We start from the raw sequence: 25,742 nt of genomic DNA on the forward strand, positions 1-25,742 counted from the left end.
CTCCAATAGAAGACATGTAAATATCTTATTTTATAGCACCATCGTACTGAACTTTGTGTGATATTCAGACCAAATTATACTCTATGTTGTATAGGCTGTGTGTGTATGATTATTTGGTTGGTACAAAGTATCGGATATGTTTTTGCTTAATCGAGAGATTAGTGTCTTTACCATGTGCAAAAATAGTAGGGTGTGGAAACTTGTTGATTCCTTTTAGGACAAGTGATTTAAACTTTAATTACTCATTATGTTTCGGTATTATTTTCAAAGCTTGAATTATAACGTAAATTATATTAATATTATTTTCAAATTTATTATAGCTTAAATCTTCCATCTAAATATATGTTACTTTAGTCGATTGAATCTTAACTTTTGTTGTCAATTTAGGAGGACGTGGGTTCGAGTGCGCTGAAGCGCATTATCCTCCTATTTATGAGTTGGGATAGTTCTAGGCATTATGTCAAAAATAGTAGATATGATCAGAACATATAATAAAATTATTCAATATATATATATTACTTTAACTTGAGAACATTCGGGGCGTAAATAAGGGCCAGTGATAGTGGTGCCTTAGGCCCCAAGACAGTGTAATGATATATTTGCATTTTGGTCTCAAAAAATTTATAATTTATTTTACATTCGGATAAAACTTTTTGAGAAAAATCTATAACTAATCGTATTCAAATATTGAAATAATCTAATTAAAAAAGAACATTGAATTAACCCATAACATAATAAAAATAAAAATTAAATTCATTTTAAATTTAGTTTTAAATATAGTAGTGTCTCAGTCGATTGAGTCTTAGTTCAAATGGCATGGACATTATTATCGATTCAGGAGGACATAAGTTCTAATACATTGAAGCGCATTAAGTAGTACATAAAGCATTTGATTTTAGAGTTGTTTTAATGGTCCATTGTTATTTGGGCATTATGTCATGCCGCTTTATGCCTTTGAAATTGAAGCCCACATTTTTTGTTCATATAGGCTTTAAATTATGGATTTTAAACCATCATCTAATGGGATAATGGGCCATTGTCTTAAAATTATGGCCCACCACTCAAATTCTAAAATCATAAGGGTTTTTTTTTTTTTTTTTTATCTCATACTTGAGCTAACATTTAGCACCTAAATTTATAACTAGAAAAATGAGGAATTAAAATACCATACAAAAGCTATTGATTGTTTCACTTACCCAAAAAATATTTTTAGTACTATAAAACTAAAAACCAAATTATTATTGTCGGTCTAAAAATTAAATGGTAAACTACACTAACATCACTTAATTATTAGTAATTTTCTTTTTTCTTTTGCCGCCCAACTATATTAGGCTTTTGGGTGTTTTTATTTTTTACTTTAGTCGACTAGTGATCAAAAAAGATAAAATTAAATAACTTAAGGATCATTTTGTAACTTTTCATATACAGGTAGCTAAAAAACATTTACTAATAGTTAAGTGATAAAAAAATTTACTAATAATTGAGTGACTATGAATATAATTTATTTAAAATTAAAAAACCCGATTAAATCAAACTCAACTATGAAGGGTGGGTTTGGATGAGCGGTGCGTTTACTTGCGGTTAGTGTAAAAACAGCTGTGGTGGTGAGATTTGATACTGTAGCGATACGGTAGCGTGAGATAAAAAGTAAGCTAAACGCACCGCATCGCACCCAATCGCCTATCCAAACCCACCCGAAGACTTATAATCTTGGTTTAAAATTTTGATAAATCGGACTGGACCAATCTGGCCGAAGTGGACCAGATCACAAACTCCTCAGAAAGGCCTTTTTCTTCTTTGAATCTTCCATTTTCATCCTTAATCCTCCATGGGCAAGGGTGGTGGTTGTGTCCCCAGCAAGAAAAAGCATCCTTCCTCCGCCGAAGACCCTGCTCGCCGCCGTGGGTCTTCCACAACAGCCGCCAACAACGCACCCATCCCCGCCACCGATGAAGAAACCCGCGAAATCCCCGCCTCGACGGCGGATTCCGTCAATACCCAATCAGTCGCCGCGACCCTGAAAGTGTTCATCGTTTTTTATTCCATGTACGGGCACGTGGAGAAGCTGGCGAAGCGGATGAAGAAAGGGGTGGAAGGCGTCGAAGGTGTGGAGGCAGTTCTTTTTCGGGTCCCCGAGATGCTTCCGGCTGATGTATTGGAGCTCATGAAGGTTCCGCCTAAAGACCCAGAAATTCCGGAGATTACGGCGGCGGAATTGGCGACAGCTGATGGGTTTTTGTTTGGGTTTCCGACGAGATATGGATGTATGGCGGCTCAAATGAAAGCGTTTTTCGATTCCACGGGTCAGCTCTGGAAGGAGCAAACGCTGGCCGGGAAACCTGCTGGATTCTTTGTTAGCACCGGAACTCAAGGAGGCGGCCAAGAAACCACCGCGTAAGTTACGATAGTTGTGATTTTTTTTCATTGCTTTAATGGTTGAAAAAGAAATTGATTCTTTAATGGAACATTTTGCGGAGAAATTTAGTAACTTTACAATGTTGGCGATGGGGTTAGTGCTGTTTAGTTGAAGTTATCATCTATGTATTAACAAAGTGTTCATAAATTAGCTTAAAAGCTTAGCAACCATGGCAGATAGTCTCTCTTGATATCTAATAGATAGGGAACTGGAGGGTAAGAGCGGGACTGCATTTTACGCCCTTTATTAAAAAATTAGCAAATTAGTCCTTGTAGGTTAGATCATAGAGTAAATTGACCATTCTCTTAAAATTTTCATCTATTTCTACAATTAAAAAATTTGTCCCTGTTTATACGTATGAGATTCAAGTAACAATAGAAATGAATAAAAGTTTTAATAGAAAGGACCAATTTGCTCTTTGATCTAATGTTATAGGGACAAATTTGCCCCTTTTTTGAGTAGAGGGGCAAAATGCAATCTGTTTCATCAACATTGGAGCTGTTGTAGTATGCCCTTTGTGATTGTAACTTCATTTTTTCTCTTGGAAGAATAAAGAATTTTCTCGAATTCATGTTATTCTATCCATTTTTCCAACATATTACATCCTTGAATTCACTGATGTTAGTTTATCAATCACATCTTGGCATTGGTCCATTTCCATGTGATTATAGCTTTTCATCATTCAAAGTTCCTTTGAACATACAATATGTACGTTGGTTGAGGTGGTAGTGGCCTTGCCCTCGCAAAATAGTGAACAAATATACGGTTTTTATTTGCTTATCGACGAACTTATGTACCAAATGAGTATATTCGTCAACATTTTAATGCTTCTCATGCTACTGTCTTGTTCAGTTGGACGGCAATAACCCAGTTAGCGCACCATGGAATGCTATTTGTTCCTATTGGCTACACTTTCGGAGCTGGTATGTTCAAGATGGATTCCATACGAGGAGGTTCACCATATGGTGCTGGTGTTTACGCTGGTGATGGCACAAGAGAACCAAGTGAAACCGAGCTAGCTCTTGCAGAGCATCAAGGGAAGTACATGGCCGGTGTGATCAAGCGGCTTTATCAGGCATGACATCCCCCCCACACTTTTGTTTTTCAATCTATTCTTCATTAAATTGAACTGTGTTTCGGGTTTGTGTATTGGTCTTTTGGCATATTTGTACTGTTAGCAATCCATCATGAAAAGATAGTCACACGAATTATTGGTACCCTCTTTTTTCAAATTCCATTTCAGTTGAGAAACATGTACATGATTTGATATTCTTATGGGCTTTGTCTTATCAAATAAGATGTCTATATTTGGGAAATAGGGTTCTTGGTTTTGTATAATTTTCTCCATGTAATTCACTCAAAAGCTTTCATTTAATAAAGAGAAAAAAAATTGTGTTGCATTTTGTGTAATTCTGTGTGTTTGAATCACCATTTTATCTACCAATGAACTGTTGTATCTATTGCTAATCTGATCTGAGAATTGGGTGAGTGAAACCATAGCATTCCGACTTCGGCTATAATCGAACCAAGCTCGAACTATAAGAAGCTCAAAGCTCGATTTGAAACTCGGTGCTTGAAACTCGAGTCAAGCTTGATTTAATACCATTATCCAAGTTCGAGCTTGGCTCTAATCAAAATCTAACTATTCAAGCTCGGCTCAATTAAGGTCGTTTACACGATTTATATGTAGTTTGAGCTCAAGCTCATTCCATATCGAAATATTTTTGGTTTAGTAGTAATTTAATATAAAAATGTTAGAAATGCATTTGTAAATTAAAAATTCGATTAGACTCGTGAACTACTTTAATAGAGGATTAATATACTCAAACTCAGCTCGTTTAAGTTTGAGATAACCTCGAGGATGGCGGAGTTGAATTTGAGTTTCTTTTAATCAAACTTGAATAGGTTGCGAGTACAGATGTCTTGTTTGCACCTTTACTTCTTACAAATATGAGATTTATTCTATAGATTATTCTATTTTTGCTAATTTGTATGGTGTCTTTATGAATTAATTATTGTTTTTATATATGGGAATGTTGAGACTTCTAGGAATGAAAATAGTCTCAATTATTTCATCAATAATCTGCAACATTAAACATCACCACACTGATGAAGCATCAAACTAGAGATGAAGATCAGCCTGTTTTTGCATTCCGGCGTTGCATTCCAATCTTGCACTCTTCGGCGACTATAGCCAGAGCATTATAAGAGGAGCCGCCATTGCTAACAGCCTTTACAGCGCATGATTTTAGCATTTTCACTTTGGCTCTAATTGCTTCACCTTCTTTATCGACCATGATCTTTTGGATCATTGCCGCTATCACATCTCTCCCAACCACACCCTTTGGCGCTAATAACTTCGATCTGGTTGCCACCCCAATGTGCTCAGCTAGTACCGTAGCATTCATCTTTTGTTCGGCGTATAATGGCCACACGATCATCGGAACACCGTTGACGATACTCTCCAGACTTGAATTCCACCCGCAATGAGACAAAAATCCACCTATGGATGGATGGCTCAAGATTTCAGTTTGAGGTGCCCACTTTGGAACCACCAACCCGTTTTTGCAGGTCCGATTCAAGAACCCTTCGGGCAAGTAGTCCAGGAAGTCATTGTTGACGCCGTTTGACTTAAAAACTGTCGCTGCTGAATCATTCTCTACCGGTGGACGAACCACCCAAATGAACCGTTGTTGACTGTTTTCTAAACCCCATGCCAACTCTATGGTTTGCTTCGCCGAAAGGGTCCCACCACTTCCGAAAGAAACATATAACACCGATTCTTTAGGTTGCATATCGAGCCACCTTAGAACTTCACCTCTCAAACTCAGCTCAACTGGCCTCACTAACGGTCCGATTGGGTAAACGGGCGCTTTCGGAGCCAGTCCTACCTTCCGTGTATCATGCAAAGCAGCAAGTGTCAGTGGTTCCAGATCGTAAAACGAGTTCACTAGTATTCCGTCTGCTGTGGATATCTCAGTTCCCATGCGGAAATACACCTTGTTTCGTCGCAGAAATTGCTCGTAACAATCAACAAACCGAACCGGTTCACACCCGGGAATGTGAATAGGCTTTTGATTGTTAATGTGATCATCTTGATCCACTTCCTTATCGAGGTTCGGTCCATGGACTGTAAGGGCAAGAAACCAAGCATTAGTAGTGACGAAAACATACTTGAACATCATGAACTCTTCCGCAACAACAAAAGCTTCGGTCGCAAACATGTCGACAATAAGAGCGATGGGTTGGACTTCCATCGCTAATATCGCGGATCGTAAGCTCGGTAAAGCCTCGTGGACCATCATCGCCATCTGCCTTAAGATCCCAGTGGTTTTATCAACCCGAGCCGAAATATCCACAGCCGGCAACAAAACAACATCAAGGAAATCATCCGTGATCCCTGATACTTTCAGGAGTTGGGATCGAGACAAAGAGGCATCCATCGTGACTACAAAGATAGTTGCACTAATCCCGTGATGAGAAACTAGTCTTTTTCCGAGTTCGAGCACCGGAATAAGATGTCCCATGCCGGGACTGGCAACAAGAGCAACATGAACCTTCCCGGTGTGCATAATGACCCACAAAATTTTGAAACTAAATGACCAAGATGAAAACCATAGCTCAAGCTTGGCCATGATATATACAGGGACCAAAAAGAAAAACGACATGCAATTAAGCTTTTTTCTTTTTCAAGACAAGAATTCATTAAACATGTCACATGCTTTCGATCAGTCATTTATTAACGTGAAGATCCTTTTCATACAAACAATCAAAACATGCACTAAAGAAATAGAATATTTTGGTATCTTAAAAGGAACCGCAAAACATTAATGGAATTTGTCCAAAGACTTCTCAGAAAAATTGAGCCTTAATAGCGGGTCAAGTTGATTTTTTTTAAAAAAAATTTAAAAAAAACGTTGAAGGTAAAAAAGTTGGTATAATAATAATTTTAATTTTCAACATTTACTTTTTCTATCAATTTGGTCCTTATCGAGCTAAATTTGGTATTAACCTTTCAAAAAGAGTCAAATTATGGTAAAAGTACTATAGAGGCCCTTATACTAGAAGTCGGATTGTATTCTGCCACATTTACTAAAAAAATAAGAAAATTAATCTATATACGTTAGATCAAAGAGTAAATTAGTCTTTCTGTTAAAAATTTCATCAATTTCTTTTGATAAAAATTGGTCTCTGTACGTCAGTATGAGATATACATGGCACGTCATGTGTTATTGTTTGGTTATTTTTTCAATTTTTAATAGTAAAAATGAATGAAAATTTTAACAGAAAGGACTAGTTTGCTTTGTGATCTAATGTACGACTATTTTGCCCATTTTTTTAGTAGAAAATGCAAAATGCAATCTACACCTATTATAGGGGCCTCCATGACATTTTTGCCATCAAATTACTTTTCTTTGATAGAAATGTGGACTAAAACATTAATTTTTTAACGATGTTGGCGCGACAATCCATATGGCAATTTACGTATACTTCATGCTACCATGTCATTATTTGTCTTATATGTTACATCAATAAATAATATAAAAACTATAAAATATTCAAAAATAAAATTCAAAATTCAAAGAAAAATTATAAAAAGTTCATAAAAAAAGAAAAGAAAGATGAAGTATGCCAGCTACCATGTTTATAAATTTAACATTTTAATCAATATTTCCATTAAAAATCAAATTGACTATTTTTCAAAAGGTTAGATGGTTAAATTTGACTTTTTTTTAATGTTTAAGGTCAAATCTAACTTGAAAAAGAATAATGACCAAATTGACAAAAGATGTAATTATCAAGGACTAAATATGATATTAGGCCAGTATTTTTAAAGAAAAAAACCTTAAAGGGCGGGGCATTTACTGGATTTTAGGATCGGGATATAATGACAAGTTGAAAATTTTTTAACTTTTGTTTAGGCAAGTCAAAGAAGAGTTGCATTGATTTTGGGTTGATTCCAATTTTAAGATTTTGGAATTATTTACGGTTTAGCATTTAAATTAATTTAGATTTTAAAGTTTTAAAATTAATTTTTCATTTTGGTCCTTGATTTTTCATTTTTGGTCCTTGATTTTTAGAATTTTAAATTTAAGTTTGGAATGGAGAAAAGTTTGAGTTTTATTAAATTCAAATTTGGTTCATGCACTTTTATAATAAAACTGGATTGAATTGAATTTGAATCTCAACTGATTGGATTGAATTTTGAATAAATTTTTTATTTAAATTGATTTTAAAAATGACGAAAATTAAAAAATTAAGATTAATAAGTGTTGGATATAGTAATAAGGTATATTACATTTTTAGGGAGAATCTGAGTTCAAATATTGAAAACGATATTGTTGGAAGAGACAAGCATGAATTCCCAACATGAACAGAGAACGGACATGGATAATACAAAAAATTCAAAATTCAAAATATATTTAAAATATGGTTAAAATATGAAATAGGTGCTCGTACACTCATAAATTTAAAATTTAGCCTCTGTATTTTTATTTCTAGGAATTTAATCACTCTATTTTTAGATTTCAAAATTCAGATCCAATTGTTAATCTTATTAAATTTATTGGTGTGACATTTTGGAATAAATAAAATACTCATTTGGTGGTAATGTAAATAAAAAAAATGTTGTAATGAACCTAAATTTAACAAAATGACTTCAACAATGTTAACAATTGGATCTAAATATTGAAATATGAAAAATAGGAGGCTAATGTCCTAAAAATACAAATGCAAATAGTAAATTGTTAGAGTTTGTGTTACTCGAATCTTGGCCAGAAAAGTTCGATGTGCAACTCACTTGTTAAGAAAATAAAATAGAGAGACAAAATTGGGGATTTATGGGGGCGAAAGGCCGAGGGCATTGCCGCACAAGTTGAATCTGTATATGATTATACATCTTTCTATTAGACGTTGATTATAAAAGAGTTGTTTAACCCTTAAAATGAGTACATCAAAAAACCTCTTGTATTGTTATTTTTTTTTAACATTAGTGAATTTCTCCTCTCTGCTTGTGATTTTTCCCGATAAAAGTTTTCCACATAAAATCTGCGTATTCTTATTTTTTTCTTTTTACTTTACGATCATACCTGTTATCATTATCGACATATAGTATAGCAAGTAAATACATCCATGTTGAAATTTTGAGCAAATAAAAAAACAAATATTAATTATGCATGAAAATAGTGATGCATGTCGAACACATGTCATTGAAAACCTGAAATGTAATGACAAATAATAAAGTTCTATTCATTTTATGTTATCTTCAAATATTTTAATTGTATTAAAACCTAAATATTAATTTTATCTTACTCTCTGTAATTTACAAAAAATTGTATATTAAATTTTATTTTTAATTTGTTGATTTTAATTTTTATATTTTTCAAATTTTAAAATTTTAATTCGACTCAAACAGTAACAATTAAATTTGTTTGGTTAAATTCAATTTTAGTTTAGTACTATACTTGCAGTAATAGATATACTCCATATTCTTCAATTGGATCATAACGTTACAAACCGGAGTAGTGAACCTATTAACTAAACTTTTATTGAATAATAATATGTAGAAATAATAAGCTAACATAACATTACATATATGATAATATGTTTACCGTATCAGATTTTAGAAATAATCGAGCTTAATAAATTTAATAATTATCACTTGATAATAATTAAAATTCTAAATTCTAAAATTATAGCAGAATTTAATTGGTAGTAAAACTCAAGCTCACACCCCTAGAAAAACTTTAACCCACATATGGGAAAATGTACCTATTTTTAGGTATACAAGGTAGCCCACCAATCACTCTCGATTAGCAAGGCTATGCACATGCAAAACAAAAGAAGAAAAAGAGAACAAGGTTTCTTTGAATTGACTTACGTATTTTAATTGACTTCAAAAAGGAGAGAAAATAGAAAAAATATAAAATTGATTTGGTTGGTCGCTCCATTGGTCGATTTGTATTGTTCTTGACATGAATGGTTGAGTAAAGAAAAATGGGTTTTTTGGTGAAGAAAGAGATGAAAAAAGAGGAGAGTCTTGAGAGCAGATGTATATAAAGAAGGTTTTCGGGTTAGATTCCGAATCACCAAAATAGGTTGGATTTCAAGTTGGGTTATCATATATTTTATTTATAATTCTATAACAAAATTATTTGGATGATTATAGTGTTCATATTCAACACTAGATACGTTTCCTGCAAAAATAAAAAATAAAAAAATTAGGGTTTGTTACAAGAGACATGTTTTAATTAAAATATTCAATATCGCATCGATTTATGTTCTGTTTTCTTATTGAAATTAGTGTATATCGGTACCAATATGTTTCGATGTACCGTTTTATATTTGTCGATATTTTAAAAAATATTCATGTATTGGGGATGCACAATGTTCCTATAATAGTAAAAATTAGAAATTTTATATTTTAAATATTATTCATGCAACCATTAACGTAGAATGTTGTGATTGATAGGATTGGTAAAAGTCAGAATTTTTTATTAGTACAGATAAGAGAATTAATTGTATCGATTTATTATTGAAATAATGCGTATCGGTCGAAATAACCACGATGAATACGAAATTGACAATACTAATTCTAATACGAAAGCTATTGTTTTTGGTGAGAGTTAATGGAAGAGAAGACGGGTTGGTAAATCGGGATTGATTATACCTTGGGTATGCATTTAACTTTGGGTGCATCATGGGTATACACTAGAGAAACCTGAAAGGAGAATTTGAGGTCTCCACCACCGTCAAAAATAGCAGCCAGCCCAATACATAAAATATTTAAAGGGTTAATTGTACTGGGCCTACTTAAACTATAGCCTAAATTTCTAAACAAATTGTTTTAGTTGAATATTTGTGGTTTCGATAGACCTGATAATGGTCGGGCCTTCGAGTCTGAAAAGTAAAATAGTTTAGGTGAAAATATAGGTACAAAAAATGAGCTTCTTGACACTACAGCAAAACAAGTTTTTAGCGGCGCTTTTTTGACCCTATAGTGGCTAAAACAATTTCAGGTAAGCGCCGCAAAAACGCCGCTATAGATAATACCGCTAAATTTTGTGACGTTTATGTAGAAAAACGCTGCTATAGAGCATGACATTTAGCAGCACTTCTCATAAAAATGCCGCTATAGAACATGACAGCGCTTCTCCACAAACGCTGCTATAGAACATAACCTTTAGCGGCGCTCTTCCCACAAACGTCGCTAAAGAATATGACCTTTAAAAAAAATTATTTTAATTAAATAATATTTATTTCTATGATAAATATTATATTATGTTTTATTTTTGAAATTTTAACTTTAAAACTAAATATAAAAATTAATGAATGTAAATTTAGAATTTAAAATAATAAATGAATAACACAATTAAAATCCAAAAGTTAGAACTCAAGTTATCTTAAATATTAAAATAAAAATAAAAATTCAGAATCAAAACTAAAATAAATAATAAAAATTGGATTAAATATAAAGATATGAATAAAATAAAATGTTATAATGAAGTTACTTAAATGAAATAAGGACTTAAATCATAACCATGTAAAATATAAGATTTGAATATCCATTCTCATGTGAAATATAACATTGATTATTTAAATTGATCAATTTAGGGTGCTAATGAATATTCTCTTTTCTAAGTCAAAATTCCAATTCTTGTTTTTCTTCTTTCAATTCAAATAAAAATAAAATGTTGAAAACAAAACAATTAAATAAAAAAAATAGAATAATTAGTTGACACGAGATTATTATTAAGTATATGCAAATATGCAAGTAGACGATTACAAAACTGGGTGTAGTTTTTGATCAACTAATTAGTTGATCCTACTGCAGGCAGACACGGGCAACTTTTGAGCAAGATGAACATGGAAAGTCCACCTTCAACTTGCATATAAAACACTATTCAATTACTGGAATAAAGTCAAAACCAATCACACCTGAATCCGGTTAACATAAGAGATAAGCAACAGTGAAGTATGATAATCACCTCAGCAGATAGCATTTGATGGTCAGATTCGGCCATTCCTTTTGAAAAAGCACCAACTGGTTCGGGGTTAAGTAAAGGAGGGACCTCGTAAAAGCTACATTTCTCAAAAGCCTCTTCTACAGATAATATTGGTTCTAAATTCTTCTTGTCATAATCAACCACTGCAAGTTTGGCTGCCATGTCTGCATTTTTCTGTGTATCTGCAACCTGAAATAGTAGTCATTTATATGTTTAATTTTAAGAATGTCATTTTGTTTATGATATTAGACACAAAAGGCCTTGAAGGGGATGTTATTACCATTCCATTGTGCTCGATATTAGTGAATATTAGATAAAAAAACAAAAACAGAGGCCATAAGTGGCCAACCAACAAAAAGGAAACCATGGAATTACCACCAATGCAATGCGCTGACCAGCACATTGAGTAAGCTCATCTGCATAAAGGTTCAGAACCAAATATGGTCTGAGCCCCTATATTCTCCCCAGGAAAATCTTTGAAAGAGATAGCCGTGGAGACTCCATGGGGTGATGATCCAGGCTAAAATTTTATGCCCTGCACCCGTGCCAAAGGCTCTGTGCTATAAATAAATGCTCCATGCAGACAGTTTCTCGGAGATGGAATGTCATCCTCATAAACAGCCTCACCTACAAAATACAGTAGATAAAGCAACATAGAAAAGTTGCAAAATGCTTTCAGCAGGTAAATGAAACTTTGTATATGAAAGCTAATACGTTAGTGCCTTTCACAGAGAAAACCTTGAAAGCATCTAACCAACAGTACTTTTGATTCAAGAAAATGAGAAGTCAACTTATCCAAATAAGCATTTATGTTTAACATTTTTAATTTATTAAGGCATTACCAAAATAAAGCTTTACAAATTTGAAGTTTCAGCTGGCAATAGTAGAAGCAAAAGTGTATACACACTAGCAGTAGAATGTTCCAACTAATTAATTACCTCAAGGAGTCAAGCTACTAGGAAATAGAAGGAAAGCATCAATCATATTAGTAGAGGCTGGTTATCATTTTTGTAACTTGATTCTTACTTTTGGAAGCAAAGTGAAAATATCTTTCAAGAATTAGAAAGTAAAAATTTAACTTCAGTGGCAGTAGAATGCATGATTTTGCTTCTATGCAGAATCTAGAAATATCTGTGTAGCTGTTCATCAAGGGGCTTAGGAACTCAAAGAGAAAGCCAACAGCCAAGCTGGTCCTGTAAGCTGGACTGCTGGTGCCTTTTTCAGGTATTATGGTACTTTCAAGTAGTTTAATAGCCTCGTATATAACGCCAAAATTTAGCAACTTAGCAGATAGAAATTCCTCGACATTCCTTGCTCTAATTGAATGTTTTGTTCCATAAGCACCAAAAGCCAACCGGCAGTTATTTAGCACAATCCCAGCAGACTTTTTACATTCGTCACTAAACCAAGCTATCCTACATGTAGTACATTGTGAGTTTAAGCCAGATAAAACATGTATATCGAGCAACCTAATAACGAAACCTTTAATGACAAGCATTTTACATAATTGTATTCAAAACATCCATCAATTTGCAGCAGAGAAAATTCGAAAAATAGCAAAATGATATTACAAATTTAAAAAAGCAAGGAAGGGCCTTTAGTTCATTACCATGAAAGCAAGGACCAGCCACTTTCGCCTCCATTGTTACCAGTCCCATCACCTTTGCCACCAGAATTCCCATCACCGGAACCTCCAAACCCACCGTTTCCACCGGACCCACCGTCCGAAACTGCTGACACACGTTAATAATCCAAACCCAACTGCCCAGCTCCCATTGTGCGAGCACCCCAGTCCTTAAAAACAGCTCGATGGTTTGAACTCGAAAGACATGGATAGGAACCGTCTTTGGACTCTCTGATGGGGAACCTGGTCCTTAAAAAATTAGGGATTTCGGGGAGGGGGAACTGATTTGGGGGAGGGGACAAAAAAAAGAAAGGGTTCTGGGAATAAAACAGGCTGTTTTGAAAATTTTTAATACATATTTGCCGGCGTTTTTAGTCAAAACGTTGCTATTGCTTCCTAACTTTTTGCGCCATTTATAATAAAAACAGAACTATAGCCCTAACTTTTTGCAGCGTTTATGAGAAAACGCCGCTATAACTCTAACTTTTTGCGGTGTTTTTTGATTAGCGTCACTAAGTATAACTTTTGTGACGTTTTTATTGCAGACACCACTAAAAACGTCACTAAAAGCTTAATTTCCTATAGTATGAACAAGAAATAAGACTCTTTTTTTGAATGAACCGAGCCTCCGGTAAGCTTCTTTCATCCGGACCTGACCCGATTCGAATCACATGCCTATACTTCTTTCCCTTCTATTAACCTGAATCAGCTCAAAGAATGGAGCTAAACCCTCATAAAGAGATTGAAAGCCTTTTGAAAGGTGGGAAAGTGAAGGTGTTTAGTTAATTAGTAGGTAGCATAATAGTAGTATTATGTATGTTTACCTGAAATCAGACAGCTTCTGGCTATGTTTCCAGTTGGGTGTTTTTGAATGTTGTGATGAACCTGGATAGTTCTTTTGGTCTTAATCCTTGTGGCATTTTATGGAATTTGCACTACTAAATTGCCTATGGTAGTATGAGTGAGTCATTTGGCTTTTTTTTTTTTAAGATTTTCTTTTAATCTATTTTTAATTTGTTGAGAAATATTTATATTAATATTTTTAATGCATTTAATGTATTATATTTTTAAATTTAGTTTTATATAAAAATAATCTAAAAAATATTTAATACAGGTGAGATGAATCGGGCTCGGGTTTAGTATTTTTTAATTGGACTGGACTTGAGCAAAATTTTAGGCCCATTTTTCGGACTGGGTTGGGCCCATGCCTAAAAAACATGTCTAAAATTCTGCATAGGCCCAACCCATGATCAGATCTAGGTATTGATATTGTATCAATCCAAATCTTTTATCAGTCTAGGTATCAGTTTAGGGCTTTAGGCAAGGGAAAAGCCAGGAATTTTGTTTAGAGGAGGTTGAGATAAAATTATAAAAGAAATTTTGGAGGGTAAAGCTAAAAATATTGTGTTAAGAGTACTTAAATTAAATTATTTGTTTTTTAAAGAGGCCAAAATTTGAAATTTTCCATTTAATTAAATTATGTTTGTTTTCTCATTTTGGTACTTTTTTTTTCTCACTTTGGTAACTAAACTATCATTTTAATTCCATTTTACCCCAAAATTACTTACATCCAATAAGGATGTGTCATGTAACAGGATAAGCCCCTGTTTCTCCTTTAAGTTGAAAGAGACAATGTTTTAAGTGGTAGACTACACTTTGCCTCATTTCCCTTCAAATTTATCACCCTCCTTCAACCCCCATTTCTTGCATTAACTCAATGCATTTCCCTTCACCAAAAAAAAAAAAGCCCCCTTTTTTAATTCTCTCTGTGTGTGTAAAGTTTGCTCCTTTGGGTGGCTGGATTATAGCTTTATCAGCTTATTTGCTAAGTATTTCAACTGAGAAGAACTTTCAGGTACTTTTTAGCTTGTGCATTTATAGAATCTCTCAAATATTTAATCTTTTTGGTCTATATGCTTGAAAACTATCTCTGGGTTTTGTAAGATCTTGCTCAAGCTTTGCTTATTTTGTTCATTTGTTGAACTTCAAGAATATATTGTGTGGATTTTTTTAGGGATTTTTGTGTGAAAAGACCGTATTTTTCACTTGATTACTGGGTTTTATTTAGATTTGTGGATTATAAATGCAATTTTAGCTAGAATTGATGTTTGTAGTGAAGCTTCACGTTAAGATGCGAGTTATTTTAGGGTTAAAGTATCTGGAAGGTCCCTGTATTATAGGTACTGGATCAAATTAGTCCCTCTATTGTTAAATGGATCAATTTAGTCACTGTAATCAAATAAGTTCAAATTGTAAGAGTTAAATTAGCACGTAAACTGATGTGTGTGTGTATGTACTGCTTTTGGGTTTTTTAAGGTATTCTCCAGTACCATTTTGAATCTTTATCAGCCATGGTGGGATGTCAATCGAGTAAAACCAAAGGGGGTAATGCCGAATCGACATCGCAAGTTAAACCGGATTCTCAGTTAGAAGCTGATTTGAGTTCGTACGAGGCTGCTTGTAGACAAGATTCGACTCTGCAACATTTTGATGTGACTCTCCAGGAACATACTAACAGTGTTATCGGCACGCTTGCTGTCAGTTCGGGTGTTCAATCGGTATCCTTTAACACGCTCCAAGAGGTTACCAGTTGTCTTCTCGAAACAAATCAGGCAGTAGTGAAAGTCATTTTGGAATGTCAAAGAGATATATGGAACAATTCAGAGTTGTTTTCTTTGGTTGAGGAATACTTTGAGAACAGCAAGAAGACTTTAGATTTTTGTACCATGCTCGAAAATTGCCTCAAACGAGCTCGGAATGATCAGTTGATCATTCAATTGGCGGTTAAGTATTTCGATGAAGAGGTCGGATTAGAAGTTGGGGTCGATGAGAAGAAATTCGTGAAGACCTTGGAAGAACTGAGGAGATTTAAAGCAGCTGACAAGCCTTTCCCGAAGGAGTTCTTTGTACTGTTAGATTTGGTCCGTAAGCAGCAAGAATCGATGCTAGGGAAGTTGCTAGTTCGGAAAAGGAAGCTTGATAAGAAATTAAAATCTTTAAAAACATGGAGGAGGGTGTCGAATGTCTTGTTTGTAGCAACGTTTGTCTCCGTGTTGATCTTTTCCGTGGTGGCAGCAGCCGTATCTGCACCACCCGTTGTGACAGCTTTAGCAAGTGCATTGACTGTTCCTATCGGTTCGGTTGGAAAATGGTGCACCTCTCTTTGGAAGCGGTACGAGAAAGAGGTGAAAGAGCAGATGGGGTTAACAACCACAATGGAGCTCTTTGCTCGCATTACGATTTATGATATGGATGACATAAGGGTGCTCGTGACCAATTTAGAGATTAAAATCGAGTCATTATTGAAGACTGCCGATTTTGCACTCGGTGAAGAAGATGCGTTGAAGCTTGCAATGGATGAAATCAAGAAAAAGTTAGGAGAATTTATGGAAATCATCGAGAAATTAGGTCAACAAGCCGATAAGTGTAGCGGTGATATTAGGATGGCGAGGGCAGTGATTTTGCAGCGGATGATGACACACTCTAGCACATCAACAACCGGAGACATGCCTCTGGATCTCTAGCAACAACGTACCAACCTCGCTACATGGTTGTTTCGTAGCAGGTGGGGTTGGACTTCACATTGTAACGGTGCTATGGATATTCCGTTGATGAACCGGATCTCTTTGTTACCTTTAGCAGTTAGAGTAAGGTGTGAAAGTTGAAAGAGTATGAGTTCAAAACTTCCAAATGATTGAATTAGATGTGTTGGAAATAAAAATAAAGATTTATTTGGGTTTTAGTCCCTCTATTATGTTATCATTTAAGATTCCATTTCTCTTACTTTAATATTGTTAATTGTTAATTGTGTAACGACATTAACTAATAATGTTTTTAATTCCAAAAACAGAATCAAAAGTGTGAGGTGATGTCCCAATGATTTAATTAACACGTTCACATGACTGTTATCCGTTTCCCACGGTGTCAAACCATTTTTTATTTATTTAATCGTGTAGCATGTTAGTCTTTTTTTAATAGAATGATTAGGACGATTCGAACTTGGATCATATTTGGGATAGCAAATACTCTGTTCATGTCGGATGAAATTTTTAATAAAAAAATTAATTTATTCTTTAATCTAATATACATAAAAATAATTTATATATTTTTTAAAATAGAAGAAACTAAATAGAGCTTCGTTCATACTTTTTACCTTTTTAATTTGTTTACGTCTAAAGCTTTAACGTTGCTTCTCAAAATTACTTTTCAGCAAACGCTTACTTTCCGTTTAAAAAATATTTTTATCCCTGTCTTCCACGGCCTACTGTTTCTGGGTCAACTACTTTCATTGTAAGGTCTTTGAACCCTCGGCCAAGTGCTCACACTTGAAAAGCCAGAACTTTTCAAGATCTTGTTTATTTTGTTCATTTGTTGAACTTCAAGGGATTTTCTTGGATTTTCCAAGGAAATTTTCGTGTGAGAAGACGATCTTAGTTCGCTTGATTACTGGGTTTTACATAGATTTGAATCTATTATCAGCCACGATGGCATCATCTACTGTCCCGATTCGTACTGACAGGCTCATCAACTCACTTCCGGTCGATTCAGACTTGAGGTCTTTGATGAGGGAATACTTTGCCAACTTCGAAAACACTTTAGAATACTGTACTGCCCTTAAGGATTGGCTCGAACATGCTCCAACCAATCACTCAATTATTGAGTCGGCGGTTAAATGTTATGATGAAGAGGCAAAATTAGAAGTCGGGACCGTCGAGAAGAATTCCGTTAAGGCCTTGGAGGAACTGAGGAGGTTCAAAGCAGCTGAAGAGCCTTTCGTTATGGAGTTCCTTGAACTGAAAAGAAAGGCCCTTGTGCGGTACGAATCGATGCAAGGGAAGGTGTGTGCTCGGAAGAAAACGCTCGAAAAGAAAGTGGAATCATGGGAAACATGGAGGAGGGTGTCAGTGGCCTTTCTTGTTGCCGCTTTTATTTCCGTATTGGTTTTTTCCGTGGTGGCGGCAGTCAAATACGCAAAGCCTGTCATAATAGGTTTGGCAAGTGCGTTGACGACTGCTATAGTTCCGTTGGGAACATGGTGCAACAATTCTTGGAAGCGGAACAAGGAAAAGATAAAGATGAAGAAGAAGTTAACAGCTATAATGGAGATCTTTGGTTCTAGTGCAACCACCATACGGGTGCTTGTTGAACAATTGGAAATTAAGAAAGCGTCACTGTCGCACTCCGTTGATTACGTGCTCAAAGAAGGATATACTTTGAAGGCTGGGATGGATGATATCAACGAAAAATTGAAACTTGTTACGCCTATCATCACAGATTTGCTTCGAGAGACCCATGACTGTAGCTGTAAATTTAGGAGGGATCTGAAAGAGATTCAGCGGCAGATGTTGCACATGCTCTAGCACATCAACATCAACCGGAGAGCGAAGACAATCCCTTGGGAACTCTAGCAATGACATACCTCACCGTATTTATGGCGTATCGGTTTTACATTCCGATTTATGTGCATTCAGGTTTGTGATTACATATATGATCTAATGATTCTACGGTCCTATGTGATCATATACATTTGACCCGAAACAGGTGTTGTTGTACTTTAGTCTCTTAAAGTGCTATCCCTATTCCCCCGAATCCGGTTTTCTTTGGACCAATTTCGGTGATGAATTGGAACTCTTTGTTACCTTGAAAATAAATATAATTACATTGGATATGTATATTCAGCTGTGAGAATGCATACATTTATTTATATATATGTGTGATGCAATGCTGCTATGTTCTTAGTGTTGATTGAATCATTAGCCCCCGATCTCCAGGCTTATTTCCTAGCAGGTGTTGTTGTACTTTAGTCTCTTAAAGTGCTATCCCTATTCCCCCGAATCCGGTTTTCTTTGGACTGAGTTCGGCGGTAAATCGGAACTCTTTGTTACCTTGAAAAAAAATATTATTACATTGACAAATGTTTTAAATTGGATATGTAGATTCAGCTGTGAGAATGCATACGTTTATTTATAGATGTGTGTGATGCAATGCTGTTATGTTCTTAGTGTTGATTGAATCATTAGCCCCCCATCTCCATGCTTGTTTCCTAGCAGGTGTTGTTGTACTTTAGTTTCTTAAAGTGCTATCCTTATTCTCCCTAATCCTGTTTTCTTTGGACCGATTTCGGCGATGAATCGGAACTCTTTGTTACCTTGAAAAAGAATATTATTACATTGACAAATGCTTTATACGTTCAGCTGTGAGAATGCATACATTTATTTATATATGTGTGTGTGATGCAATGTTGCTATGTTATTAGTGTTGATTGAATCATTAGCCCCCCATCTCCATGCTTGTTTCCTAGCAGGTGGTGTTGTACTTTAGTCTCTTAAAGTGCTATCCCTATTCCCCCGAATCTGGTTTTCTTTGGACCGATTTCGACAATGAATTAGAATTCTTTGTTACCTTAAAAAAATATTATTACATTGACAAATGCTTTAAATTGGATATGCTTGTTTTTTTTTCTACATAAGAACAGGAAAAGAAAAAATAAATAAATAGACGTTAACTATGGTCTTAGCGTGCAAAAGTCAAGCATATCTTCCTCCATTAAAACTCGAACCTGTTGAGGGGGAGCGTCAAATATAATAACACTATGCGGGGCATCATGAGCCATGTTAACTAACTGATCCGCACATGTAATACCCCCTACCCGTATCCGTCGCCGGAATAGGATACGATGTATTACCAGATTTTACTGATTTTTTTTTAAAACTCAATATAACCCCTTTATAAATATCTAATCCTCCCTGCAAATTTTAAACTTAGACCAAGCCAACACAACCAATCCATTTCAACATATTTTCAAGATAGATTTATTGTATTCATAAGATAATCTCATCACATGCCAAAACCAAAATTTGTTAGCCATACCAATGGCTAACCATACATTCATTCCACATTAACATCTACTTTACTAGCTTATACATGCCATTGATTTCCAAAATAAGTTTCTTTATGTACCGAGATCTTGACGTTGATAGTGTGATTCTTCTCCGACCAAATCCTACCTCCGAGCTCTTAACACTACAAAACAGGGGAAAAAGAAACAGGATAAGCACTTTGTGCTTAGTAAGCTCATGTAACAAGAATTATACTTACCTAATATTTTCCATACAATGTAATAAACATTCATACACCCATTCCATACATTATTCCCCTATCATGCACAAACTCAACATTCAAATTAGTCCAATAATTTCCACGTATCAATAATATATATCATGATTGATGAGCTCATCAATTCCATGATTTCCATTTCCTTGTTATTTTTCCATATTTATCCCGTTGAACTACTTGAAATTTCGATGGATTTTTAGAGGTACACTTTAGTGTACAAATCCGGGTCCGTCAATTCATATTCATGTGCGCACATTTCCATTTCGAGAGCACACTCATGAACCTCATCCTTACAATGGGATTACCGGTCGAGCTAAATCCCTGCAGCGACAATTACTCTAATGAGCTTGGATCCGAATTACTAGTCCAAAGCTAAATTCAGACCTAATTGGATTACCCGTCCGGCTAAATCCATTTTCCACATATTCTACGGGAGGGCTATATCAGAATAGGATCACCCGTCCGGGCTAGATCCTTTTTACCGTCAATTTCGTTTCAGAGATCCATCGAATTTTTCCTTTCATTCAACCGGGATTTATTTTCTCTTTTCATCAAAAATATCAATACTTCATCAATTATCATACAATAAACATCCAAATCATATTCACATCAATAACAAACATTTCAAGCATTTAAGAATATAATTCAAGTTACACAAACTTACCTCGACACTTGTTCGTAACCAAAATCTACTAATCCCAAACTTTTTCTTTTCCTCGATCTTGCTTCATATTTGAATTTTCCGGATCTAAATAAATAAATTTAATCATTAATCTAATACTTTTCATGTTCATATGTGACATTCTCTATAATTCCATTATTATTTGTAGTGCATTCAAAGCTGTCTCACTGAGTCACAGTCACTAAATTATTTATATCTTGAGCTACGGAACTCAAAATCAAGATTCGTTAATTTTCCCTGAAACTAGACTCACATATCTTCTTACCATAAAATTTTCAGAATTTTTGGTTTAGCCAATAAGTACAGTTTATTCTTTAAAGTTTCCCCTGTTTCACTGTTTGACAGTTCCGACCTCTCTTTACTAAAAATTAATTATCTCATAGTACAGAATTTGGATAATGTTTCCATTTGTTTCTTCTGAAAATAGACTCATTAAGGATTCTAACCATATAAATTTTAACTCATAACCATTTTTGTACAATTTTTAATGATTTTCCAAAGTCAGAACAGGGGAACCCGAATTCATTCTGACCTTGTCTCACAAAATCTATTATATCTCATGATTTACAATTCCATTGCTTACACCGTTTCTTTTACAAGAAACTAGACTCAATAAGCTTTAATTTCATATTTTATTCATCCTCTAATTCGATCTTTAAAATTTTTGGTGATTTTTCAAAGTTAGATTACTGCTGCTGTCCAAAACTGTTTTAGTGTATGATGTTAATTACCATTTTTCCCTAAACTTTCAATAAATGATAATTTCATCCCTGATCAATTAACCTCTCAATTGAGCTGATTTTTCTCAATTAACACTTTATCCCATCACCTTAGACTACTTTATAACATTTGTAAAACATAATTTCAGCACTAGACTTTGATTCCAAACATTTTCACAATTAGGTCCTACAAATCAATTTCTATTGAAATTACCTAATAAAATCATCTCACAAACAAATTAAAGCTTCAATTTCATCCTATTTCATCATAAAATTCCAGCACATATTCATAGCAACTTTCAAATTCATTCATAAAATCAAAAACTAATGAATTTAGTAATAGGACCTAGTTGTAAAAGTCTTAGAAATACAAAAATTACAAGAAAAAGGCAAGGATTAACTCACTTGGTGCAAAAATTATGAAAAACCAGCTTGAAGAAACCCTTAGGACATTTTTGGCTGATGGGAATGCAGAAAAATAAAGAGGAATCTAGATAATTCCACTTTAGTCCTATCTTTTAAAGCAAATTTTGCAATATTCCAATTTTACCATTAATTCTTCAATTCTCCTGATCTTTCTCAGCGTATGCCGCCCAAAATATCTCCTTTTGGGGTTATTTTCAATTTATGTCCCTCTTCATTTAACAATTGAGCTATTTAATCCTTCTAGTAACTTTTACACCTTTTTCAATTTAGTCCTTTTCACTTAATTGACTACCCAAACATTAAAATTTTCTAACGAAATTTTTATACCATATTACTAATATTTCATAATTATTTATAAAATTATTTTTGACTCGGTTTTACGAGATCAAAGTCTCGATACCTTATTTTTACCCAATTTCTTCAATAATTTCTTTTTCTAACTAACCACTAAATCGGTAAATTTTTTTCTATCGATATTTTCATACGATTTTCCTATCATATCAATATTCATGCAAAAATATTAAAATAAATTTATCTTTAAATCGGATTGTGGTTACGAAACCACTATTCCGATAACTTTGAATTTGGGCCATTACAGCACATCTATAGCCTTTGCGAAAAATATGTCTAATTTTCAAAATCCAATCCCCCTTGATGAGTTCCAAGCAATCTTTAACCAAGGTGTAACAAGGATGAGAATCAATCATCATGGACTTAAGAAAATGAGCAACCATCGCTGCATCGAGCTCTATTATCAAAGGCAAAAATTCAATTCAATCAAATATTAAATATTCTATTTGGTTCTTTAAACTCCTCTGTTATTTTCTTATTTTAGAGTTTTAAAAGGTGTAATTAAATTTTAGTTTAGTGATGTTGGATTTTTAACTTGTCTATCATAATTTGGTTCAATTCAATTCTCTATTTTTCTTATATTAGTTTTGATTTTATATTTTAAAATTATTTTTGAAAAATGAGATTTTATTTATGGCTTTTGAATATTAGTTGAAAAATTTCAAAGTCTTTTCCATAAATATCAAAAAAATAATTTTCAAACATTTTAAATTATTTTCACTATTTTAAATATAAAATATTTATTTTATATCATAAAATTGAAATTAATTATATATTAAATAAAATAGAATTTAATTCTTTTTGGATAACTACGATTTTAAACTTTTATTTTATAAACCATCCAAATATCTTGATTCAAGTCGATTTTTAATTTTTAACCTCAAGTATTTTGAGCCTCTAAATATAATTTATATTTTAAACGAGCTTAACCCTGTTTTCTAACTTCATTATTCTTACTTATGTATTATTTTTAGTAAATTAAAAAAAAACAACCTAATAATAATAACATAACTCGAATCCAAATCATACAACAACAACCTGAACATTAGAGTAAGACATGAAATTTCACTTTCAAGCGGTATGAGTAAACCACAAACAAAATACTGGAAGAAAACAAAGCAGAATTAAAGCTATAAGTGATGTGATGTCCAAATGATTTACGAGCACGTTTAGATTCTACATTTATTACAAGTATCCCCACTGCCTTTATAGTTCAACTTCAAGTACTGTATCTTCCTATGGACCAAAAATACCATTTTTTTTCCACATTAGCTGTCCTTATTCCACACTCCAATCATCATGAAGGTAGAGAAATAAAAACCAAAGCTTCACTCCCAAGTTTGGCCTTTGAAACCCCTCCTGTAAGTTGAAAGAGACACTGTTTTAAGTGGTAAGCTACACTTTGCCTCATTTCCCTTCAAATTTCTCACCCTCCTTCAACCCCCATTTCTTGCATTAACTCAATGCATTTCCCTTCACCAAAAAAAAAAAAAAATCCCCCTTTTTTAACTCTCTGTGTGTGTAAAGTTTGCTCCTTTGGGTGGCTGGATTATAGCTTTATCAGCTTATTTGCTAAGGATTTCAACTGAGAAGAACTTTCAGGTACTTTTTAGCTTGTGCATTTATAGAATCTCTCAAATATTTAATCTTTTTGGTCTATATGCTTGAAAACTATCTCTGGGTTTTTTAGGACCTTGCTCAAGCTTTGCTTATTTTGTTCATTTGTTGAACTTCAAGAACATATTGTGTGGATTTTTTAGGGATTTTTGTGTGAAAAGACCGTATTTTTCACTTGATTGCTGGGTTTTATTTAGATTTGTGGATTATTAAACGCAATTTTAGCTAGAATTTATGTTTGTAGTGAAGCTTCACGTTAAGATACGAGTTATTTTAGGGTTAAAGTACCTGGAAGGTCCCTGTATTATAGGTACCGGATCAAATTAGTCCCATGGATCAATTTAGTCGCTGTAATCAAATAAGTTCAAATTGTAAGAGTTAAATTAGCACGTAAACTGATGTGTGTGTGTGTATGTACTGCTTTTGGGTTTTTTAAGGTATTCTCCATTACCATTTTGAATCTTTATCAGCCATGATGGGGTGTCAATCGAGTAAAACCAAAGGGGGTAATGCCGAATCGACATCGCAAGTTAAACCGGATTCTCAGTTAGAAGCTGATTTGAGTTCGTACCAGGCTGCTTGTAGACAAGATTCGACTCTGCAACATTTTGATGCGACTCTCCAGGAACATACTAACAGTGTCATCGGCACGCTTGCTGTCAGTTCGGGTGTTCAATCGATATCCTTTAACACGCTCCAAGAGGTTACCAGTTGTCTTCTCGAAACAAATCAGGCAGTAGTGAAAGTCATTTTGGAATGTCAAAGAGATATATGGAACAATTCAGAGTTGTTTTCTTTGGTTGAGGAATACTTTGAGAACAGCCAGAAGACTTTAGATTTTTGTACCATGCTCGAAAATTGCCTCAAACGAGCTCAGACTGATCAGTTGATCATTCAATTGGCGGTTAAGTATTTCGATGAAGAGGTCGGATTAGAAATTGGGGTCGATGAGAAGAAATTCGTGAAGACCTTGGAAGAACTGAGGAGATTTAAAGCAGCTGACAAGCCTTTCCCGAAGGAGTTCTTTGTACTGTTAGATTTGGTCCGTAAGCAGCAAGAATCAATGCTAGGGAAGTTGCTAGTTCGGAAAAGGAAGCTTGATAAGAAATTAAAATCTTTAAAAACATGGAGGAGAGTGTCGAATGTCTTGTTTGTAGCAACGTTTGTCTCCGTGTTGATTTTTTCCGTGGTGGCAGCAGCCGTATCTGCACCACCCGTTGTGACAGCTTTAGCAAGTGCATTGACTGTTCCTATCGATTCGGTTGGAAAATGGTGCACCTCTCTTTGGAAGCGGTACGAGAAAGAGGTGAAAGAGCAGATGGGGTTAACAACCACAATGGAGCTCTTTGCTCGCATTACGATTTATGATATGGATGACCTAAGGGTGCTCGTGACCAATTCAGAGATTAAAATCGAGTCATTATTGAAGACTGCTGATTTTGCACTCGGTGAAGAAGATGCGTTGAAACGTACCTGCTAGTCCAATGTTATATACGGTGTTTTCAACGATATCTAGTACATCGGAGCAGGTGGGGTTGTAGTTCACATTGGAACGGTGCTATGGATTTTCCGTTGATGTTACCTTTAGCAATGGAGTAAGTTGTGAAAGTTGAAAGAGTGAATTGAAATAAAAATAAAGATTTATTTTGGTTTTAGTCCCTCTATTATGCTATCATTCAAGATTCCATTTTTCTTACTTTAATATTGTGGATTGTGTGTTTTTAAATAATAGCTTTAAGCATTCCAGTAACGACAACATGAACTAAAAACAAGAGATCAAAGGTGT

At 34.4% G+C, this 25,742-nt stretch overlaps 5 protein-coding genes and 1 long non-coding RNA gene across 7 annotated transcripts; 4 read left to right on the forward strand and 2 right to left on the reverse strand.

Moving 5' to 3' along the window:
- Window positions 1-1,740: 1,740 nt before the first annotated feature.
- On the forward strand, window positions 1,741-3,826 carry LOC105787558 (probable NAD(P)H dehydrogenase (quinone) FQR1-like 2). Its single transcript, XM_012614005.2, has 2 exons — window positions 1,741-2,394; window positions 3,269-3,826. The coding sequence occupies exons 1-2, from the start codon at window positions 1,829-1,831 to the stop codon at window positions 3,495-3,497; spliced, it is 795 nt and encodes a 264-aa protein (XP_012469459.1). The 5' UTR covers window positions 1,741-1,828; the 3' UTR covers window positions 3,498-3,826.
- Window positions 3,827-4,412: 586 nt separating this feature from the next.
- On the reverse strand, window positions 4,413-6,078 carry LOC105787557 (UDP-glycosyltransferase 72E1). The gene has a single exon (XM_012614004.2). The coding sequence runs from the start codon at window positions 6,049-6,051 to the stop codon at window positions 4,552-4,554; it is 1,500 nt and encodes a 499-aa protein (XP_012469458.2). The 5' UTR covers window positions 6,052-6,078; the 3' UTR covers window positions 4,413-4,551.
- A 5,068-nt stretch (window positions 6,079-11,146) lies between these two features.
- LOC105787564 (uncharacterized) lies at window positions 11,147-13,431 on the reverse strand. Its single transcript, XR_001131607.2, has 3 exons — window positions 13,031-13,431; window positions 11,797-12,048; window positions 11,147-11,610 (listed from the first exon to the last, which is right to left on the reverse strand). It is a non-coding gene; the product is annotated as an uncharacterized LOC105787564 (long non-coding RNA).
- Window positions 13,432-14,676: 1,245 nt separating this feature from the next.
- Window positions 14,677-16,787, forward strand: LOC105787559 (UPF0496 protein At2g18630). The gene is made up of 2 exons (XM_012614006.2): window positions 14,677-14,900; window positions 15,362-16,787. Exon 2 carries the CDS (start codon window positions 15,397-15,399, stop codon window positions 16,567-16,569), a length of 1,173 nt encoding a protein of 390 aa, XP_012469460.1. The 5' UTR covers window positions 14,677-14,900; window positions 15,362-15,396; the 3' UTR covers window positions 16,570-16,787.
- Window positions 16,788-17,529: 742 nt separating this feature from the next.
- Window positions 17,530-18,405, forward strand: LOC105787563 (UPF0496 protein At4g34320). Its single transcript, XM_012614019.2, has one exon. It carries the CDS (start codon window positions 17,530-17,532, stop codon window positions 18,403-18,405), a length of 876 nt encoding a protein of 291 aa, XP_012469473.1.
- A 5,182-nt stretch (window positions 18,406-23,587) lies between these two features.
- On the forward strand, window positions 23,588-25,611 carry LOC105787561 (UPF0496 protein At2g18630). 2 transcript variants are annotated; one of them, XM_012614010.2, is made up of 2 exons: window positions 23,588-23,941; window positions 24,394-25,611. In XM_012614010.2, the coding sequence occupies exon 2, from the start codon at window positions 24,429-24,431 to the stop codon at window positions 25,434-25,436; it is 1,008 nt and encodes a 335-aa protein (XP_012469464.1). In that variant the 5' UTR covers window positions 23,588-23,941; window positions 24,394-24,428; the 3' UTR covers window positions 25,437-25,611. The 2 variants fall into 2 exon arrangements, with proteins under 2 accessions (XP_012469464.1, XP_012469465.1); XM_012614011.2 differs by having other exon boundaries at window positions 24,427-25,611.
- The last annotated feature ends 131 nt before the right edge of the window (window positions 25,612-25,742 follow it).

This window comes from Gossypium raimondii, chromosome 2 (genome assembly GCF_025698545.1).
Source record: "Gossypium raimondii isolate GPD5lz chromosome 2, ASM2569854v1, whole genome shotgun sequence".
Classification (NCBI taxonomy): domain Eukaryota; kingdom Viridiplantae; phylum Streptophyta; class Magnoliopsida; order Malvales; family Malvaceae; genus Gossypium; species Gossypium raimondii.

What these genes read in the sequence shown, in the direction of transcription:
- LOC105787561 (XM_012614010.2), top strand. Translation starts at nt 24,429, where the DNA reads ATGATGGGGTGTCAATCGAGTAAAACCAAAGGGGGTAATGCCGAATCG.
- LOC105787558 (XM_012614005.2), top strand. Translation starts at nt 1,829, where the DNA reads ATGGGCAAGGGTGGTGGTTGTGTCCCCAGCAAGAAAAAGCATCCTTCC. An exon ending in GGCGGCCAAGAAACCACCGC is followed by an intron (nt 2,395 to 3,268) that starts GTAAGTTACGAT and finishes TGTCTTGTTCAG; the next exon opens with TTGGACGGCAATAACCCAGT.
- LOC105787559 (XM_012614006.2), top strand. Translation starts at nt 15,397, where the DNA reads ATGGTGGGATGTCAATCGAGTAAAACCAAAGGGGGTAATGCCGAATCG.
- LOC105787557 (XM_012614004.2), bottom strand. Translation starts at nt 6,051, where the DNA reads ATGGCCAAGCTTGAGCTATGGTTTTCATCTTGGTCATTTAGTTTCAAA.
- LOC105787563 (XM_012614019.2), top strand. Translation starts at nt 17,530, where the DNA reads ATGGCATCATCTACTGTCCCGATTCGTACTGACAGGCTCATCAACTCA.